The following is a 6000-nucleotide window of genomic DNA, read 5'->3' as shown; positions in this document are numbered from 1 at the left end:
ATAATTATGAATAAGATATTTTACATTCTTTTGGGGAGTACTGAGTCTTTGCAATCTGGTGTGTATTTGACATAGGCCATTTCAATTCTGACTAGCTACATTTCAAGTTCTCAGGGTTTCAGCCTCTAGGATGAGAGCTAGACAAGAGAAGGGCTATTGGACATGGCTTTGAATAGTCAGCCACAGTGAATGCCTCTGGTCCCAAGGTAAGACATGCTGCTGTTCAAAGAAGAGCAGTAGATTACGAGCCAGGAGCCACCAGCTTGCTGCCTGACCTCTCGGAGTTTACAACCTTATTCCTCGGGTGAGGGGTTGGGTGCATTAGAATGTCTTTTTCTGCTCTAATACCTGTGGTTGTATTTAAACTCCTGAGGGCATCGAATGAGCTGTCCAGTGGCCCTGTAATTAATTTAATGTGATCCATTTGGTAAAAACAGCTGTGGCTCTTCTCCTTCCTGTGGTCAGGGGACATTTGTTGGCTGGATAAACTCTCACGTTCACAGATTTTGATGGAAGTCTAATTACACCAATAACCTGGTGTCCTTGGTCTCCGGATGGCTGTTCCCAGTGAGAATGTCAGACGTGCTAAGCTAAAGGGACTTCCCTTGGCACTGACTGACCTCTGCCCTGCCCAGATCGGGTCAACCCCAGGCAGAACTGTGGAGGAGAGGAGGTTGGCCCTCTGAGGTCCCTCCACACCCTCCCCTCCCACCCGGCATTCATTTCTTTCCCATGGTTGGGTTCATTCATCTCTGGCCTAGATGTGGCTTTTGTCTAAATCCCTCCGAGAGCCCTTCACCTCATGGAACTACTCAGCTTCCTCCCTTTTCTCAAAGCACTGCTCACAGGGGCTGCTGTGCTGAGCTGCCTGTGCAGAGTCCCTGTATAGTGTGAGTTGGGGTGGGGGGTAAGCTCCTCCTCCATCCAGGTCAGGTATGAGCCCGCAGCACAGGGCTCCTGCCGGCCAGGCCAGGCCAGAGGTGGGCAGCTGAGTCAGGCTCTGCTCGGTTGCAAGTGACAGAGTCCACTGAAGGGAGCTGCACATAAAGGGAAGTTACAGGAAGGTCAGCGGGTACGTGATGTGCACTAGTGGCTGGAGGCACAGCCTGGTCCCTGCGATGAATTAAAACAGGAAGAAACCAACCAGGAGCACTAGGGTTCCCCCTCTCTCTCCCTCTCTCTCTGTCTCTTTCTGTCTCCCTTTTATTTTGCTCCCTCTGTGAATCAGGACACAATAAACTTGGTCACTCCACAGTTCTGAAGTTGGCTTGTCCTCAGTGCAAGCAATAGCAAAGACTGGCAAGCATTGCTGCATCATAACCCTACATTCCCGGGAGAGAGAATTCTTACGATCAGCCACTTAGGTGGGGGTGAGAGGTATGAGGGACGAAAGCCACCCTGGCACTAACCTGGGCACAGCGGCCTTGCCTGTGGGAGAAAGAACATACTTCTCAGAGAAGGGATGATGGGGGCTGGGCAAGTCCTCCAAAGGCTGGTACTTTTGTTGTTGGTTTGGGAAGGGTGTTTTCCATGTTCCTGATGTAGAGAAATGTAAAAATCTCAGAGAACACAATGTTAAAAGTGTTAGTAGGTCTGCATTCTGGATCCATTATTTACTATTAGTATAATCTTGTTTAATTATTTATCAGATCTGATAGTGTAGCATTTTCTTTTTTTAAAAGATAATGCTCCTTTTTTACTGAAGATTTTATTTACTTAGTTTTAGAGAGAAGATAAGGGAAGGGAAAGAGAGGGATAGAAACATTTACGTGAGAGAGAATGGTTGCCTCTCATATGCTCCCTGATGGGGGCCAAACCCGCAACCCAGGCATGTGTACTGACCGGGAATCTTATTGGTGATCTTTCATTTCACGGATTGGTGCTCAACCAACTGAGCCACACACACTGGCCAGGGTGCCCCAGGGTTAACCATGCTGACAAAATGAGCAGTGAGCTAGGTTGCAAATCTGTTGACAACCTTGGCCTTCCTGGGCAGACCATGATTCAGTAAGGAAAGGCGTCACAGGTGTGAAATTGCCTAACCCTGCCTCAGTAGGTATGCTTTTATTATTTTTATTATTATATTTTAAGAATGCTGCATGTTCCTAAAAATACGTAGGCATGTTCTCCCAAATAACAAAGCTGTGTGGCCTCAGCTTTGCTGTAATGTTCACACGAGACACAAATTTGCACGCAGCTTTGGAGTTACAGGAGACACAACTGTATTCAAAGTCAGTGGAGTGTGAACTCAGCAGGCCCTCGTTCCTAAACTTTGTACATTCTGAAGGAAGGCCGGCATTCGGAGGCTTGGCCCTTCTCTGGCTGCCTGGAGATAACCTCTGAGCCCTTGTAATATCCTGCCTGGTAAGAGTGTTTTTGCAAGTGTAAGGCCCTGGGCCCTTGCTGGGTCAGTTTGATCTCTGAGGGGCTGCAGAGCCAAGTAACACAGATCAACTCAGAGTCCGACATGGCTGATTCCCAATACAAATTCTGGACGCCAGAGCTCAGGTGAGGTTCCTTGGTTGATAACTCGTGTTGTCACATGTTGCTGCTAGGAGAACTGTGTCCCTGGGCAACTCCTGTGCGGGAGGGTGGGGCGGGGGGAGGATACTTTTTAGTGCTGTTTGAGGCTGGGGCTTCTCAACTCCTTCTGCCTCAAACCCCATTTCCTAAATTCTAGCAACCCCAGGCCTGAGGGCTGCTCAAATACAAAATTTCACCCCGGACTCTGCCCTGGCCCTGGGCCACTCTGTATTCCCATCTTCCCAGCTGGGAGGTACTTACTCTCAGCTGACACTTTGGAGGGAATCCCAATTGGCTCACAGGATGCTCCTCTTGGCTTAGATGCACTTCCACAGTCGAAAGCTCCTTTAGTCAGGTCTTTCAGGAAGTCGAATTAACCAGAAACAGAATTTTAAAACCCTCTCTATCGTCTCTATCTACACTTGCAGAATAACAAATGAAGTTTGGGCTACTATTTGGACATAGGTATTACAAAAGGGTGAACTTCAGATGGGTGGAATCCAGGGCCTCTGTAAGGTGTGGCTCAGGCCGTTATTTTCAGGTTGTTGGCTCCCCCAAATTTCATGATGTTGGCACCTTCTGTGACCAGAGGAAAGGAGAGCCTTGGTCCGAAGCTTTGGAGCTGGCTTCTAGATATGGTTTGAAACCTACAGTATAAACCCCAGGCCAGACCCAGATGATTCTGCAGTCACTTTCCTGTCCACCAATCTGGGGACATTCTCATCTCCCCTCCCCTCCAACTGCGGTACCTCACGCTGCTGGCCTTCGTGGGTGCTGGGAGAAGCCAGTGGGTTCCAATCAGTCACCCGCCGCTAAAGACAAGATCAGATGACGCATGAACAAATAAGTGAACAAATGAATCCATGTTCCAATAAAACTTTATTTGGCCCGTCCAGATCAAGTTTAATAATGCTTAATAGATTTTTTTAAAATATGAGTAGTAATAGCAATTCCTCTGTCATAACAATTATATGTGAACTTCCGGGCAAGGCCAGCAGCTTGTTCCTTCGCTAAAAATGTAAAGCCGCCCTCTGAGGACGAATGGCACATGGGGAACAGTGTACATTTCCTTCTCTTTGAAATCAAAACCGAACCAAATACTTCATAGTTACATATTCACCACTTAAAAATCGGTCAGTGTGATCAATTCTGTTTTTAAATAGAGGTCTCTAATCGGTTGCAGGTTCTGATGAACAAATCCCAGTTAGCTGATTAGGTCTAAGGTGCCGTTGCAGTGAAGGTGGACACAGCTAAGACCAAGACAGGGGATCTTCTGCCTAGTGTAGCTAGACTTCCCGTAGGTATCTTTGGGTGTGTTGGGGGTGGGGCTGAACACAGTGGTGGAAATCACACAGCCTTCCAGGCGCCTGGACTACACTTCTGCAGAGGGGCTGCTATGCCCCACACCCCGTCCCCCCAGGCTCTGTGTGGGGGTGCCCCTCTGGGTGTGCGTGTTCTGCACTCATCCTGGCCCAAACTAGGAGGGGCATGGTTGCTTGGAGCTCCTTCTGTTGTCATGAGGTCTCCATGCTGCTGCCTGACCCCCGAGCACCCTCACTGTTGGCACCTCACCTCTCACATCTTCCTACCTTCCTGGACTCCTTGTCCCCCAGGCCACTTGCTCTCCAAGGCATTTCTTTAGGGCCTGCTCTTTGCCGGGGCTAAACAGATGAGCAAAATCAAGGGCAAGAATTCATGACGCCTGATAGGGCCCTTCTGAACTCTTCCCTCCTCACACATGTGCTCTATGGTAAGCACCTCATTAGGTGCGGGGAGCTCTGGAGGGGTTCATGGAATTGCTATCTTCCAACTCACCCATGTATGACACCCCTTGAGGAGCCGGGGCTGTCACCGTGTCTGTGCCTGTCAGGAAAGTGTGCAACAAGTGTGGAGGAGGTGGGTGCACAGGCCTAGGAGAATGAGTTCTCTTCCCCACAGACCCCAAGCTGGCCTGATCTAAACAAAGGTCTCAGATCATGCAGTGGGAGAGGCAGACACAGGGGCAAATGAGAATGTTTACACCCTGGAGGCACCAGAGGAAATATGCTTGCGGAGGGAAAAGACCCTGGCCCAGTTTTCAGTTTTGGAACATGGGAAACACTGTTCCGAATCGAAGAACAGGGCATGGGTCAGGTGGTTGTGGACGGGGAAGACGCTCTCGGACTAACTTCTCTGACTGAAACGCCAGTGCGACCCAGCAGAGGAAGGCGTTCTATGAGGACAGACACGGGCTGAGGGCCGGGAGACTGGGGTTCAAGGCTTGCCCAAGCACTGGCTAGACTTTGCTTCTCACTGTCTTCCCTCATCTGTGGGTTGAGGCTGTTTGGGCCAGATGGTTTCAACAACATGCCTGCAGGATCCCCATCTCCACCCACTCAGACGGGGCCTGCGGACTGGGTCTAAGACGTGTTTCTTCCCAGCACACCACCACTTAGAAAGTGCAAGGGCCTCCTCTTTGCTGCGACAGCGATCAACCCAAACTAGGCTTCTGTTCAAACCCGCTCCCAGAGGTTAAAGGCTAGTTATTAAGGCAGTTTAAGAAATGGACATTCCTCTCGCTCCTCGGATCCTTCCTGTGTTCTGCTAACCCCCAGGCAGCAGAGAGGGGAGGATGGGGTGGTGGAGGTGCCAGGGAGCTGGCCTCCTCCCACCAGGCCCAGCTTTCCTAGGTGGCCCTTCTGCGTGGGGGTGGGGGTTGTGCTGGAGCGCCCCCTCAGCCCTCACCACCTTTCTTTGGAGAAAGCCTCGGTCTGCACGAGATCTCCAGGGTGCTCGGAGATGCATGTGCCATTGAGGTCGCCCAGTTTATTGTCGGGTAGGTCTTCGGGCTTGGTGCAGAGTTTCAGCGCGCGGGAGATGAACACGTCCAGGTCGAACTGGGGGCTGGTGCTTCCGTCTTTGGCGGCCGGGTGGCCGGGTGGGGAGGCAGACAAGCGGTGCTCAGGACCCTCGGGGGGCGGGCTGGTGCGCTCTGGGCCAGCTTGAGTGCTCTTGACCCACTGTGCGATCTCTAGGAAGAGGCTGGCCTGCTCGTCCTCGCGCGCCCCGGCGTCTGCGGCCACTGCGGCGGCGGCAGTCGGGGGCGCGCCAGCCGCCTGTTTCCAGTGCGACAGGTCCAGGATGAGCTTGGGCTCCGAGTAGTGGTGCGGCTTGTTGTCGCGCCACAGCAGCTTGTCCAGGTAGGAGGGTGACCCCACCTTGTAGTCGCAGGAGTGCCCGTAGTCAGCCTCGAAGGCGCGTTCCATCGACGAGTGCGACTGCTCCAGGAAGCGCTCGGAGCTGCTCTGCGAGTCCTTGCGTGGGTCCACCTGCACGTCCTCTGCCAGCGGCGCCGAGCCCGCGCGCGGGTCTCGCTGCACTTCGCTGGCGTCCAGGCAGCGGTCTGACCGCCACTCCAGGTCGGACGACAGGCTCACTGGGTACCTGCAAGGATACAGAGGGAACAGTGAGTGGATCCCCAGCCTACTCCCTCCAGCT

The 6000-nt window shown here is 52.1% G+C and overlaps 1 protein-coding gene across 1 annotated transcript in view; it reads right to left on the bottom strand.

Moving 5' to 3' along the window:
- Window positions 1-3383: 3383 nt before the first annotated feature.
- The window catches only part of MAPK4 (mitogen-activated protein kinase 4), a 49579-nt gene continuing 46962 nt past the window's right edge, over window positions 3384-6000 (bottom strand). The window contains exon 5 of the mRNA XM_037034313.1: window positions 3384-5946. Coding sequence (XP_036890208.1) covers window positions 5244-5946 — 703 coding nt within the window. The 3' untranslated portion in view covers window positions 3384-5243. The remainder of the gene's footprint in view (window positions 5947-6000) is intronic.

The sequence above is a fragment of the Sturnira hondurensis genome, unplaced genomic scaffold (genome assembly GCF_014824575.4).
Source record: "Sturnira hondurensis isolate 20B ecotype Veracruz unplaced genomic scaffold, ASM1482457v3 Scaffold0001872, whole genome shotgun sequence".
Classification (NCBI taxonomy): domain Eukaryota; kingdom Metazoa; phylum Chordata; class Mammalia; order Chiroptera; family Phyllostomidae; genus Sturnira; species Sturnira hondurensis.
The sequence above is the reverse complement of the archived record's forward strand: the minus strand, read 5'-3'. Positions and strand labels throughout refer to the sequence as shown.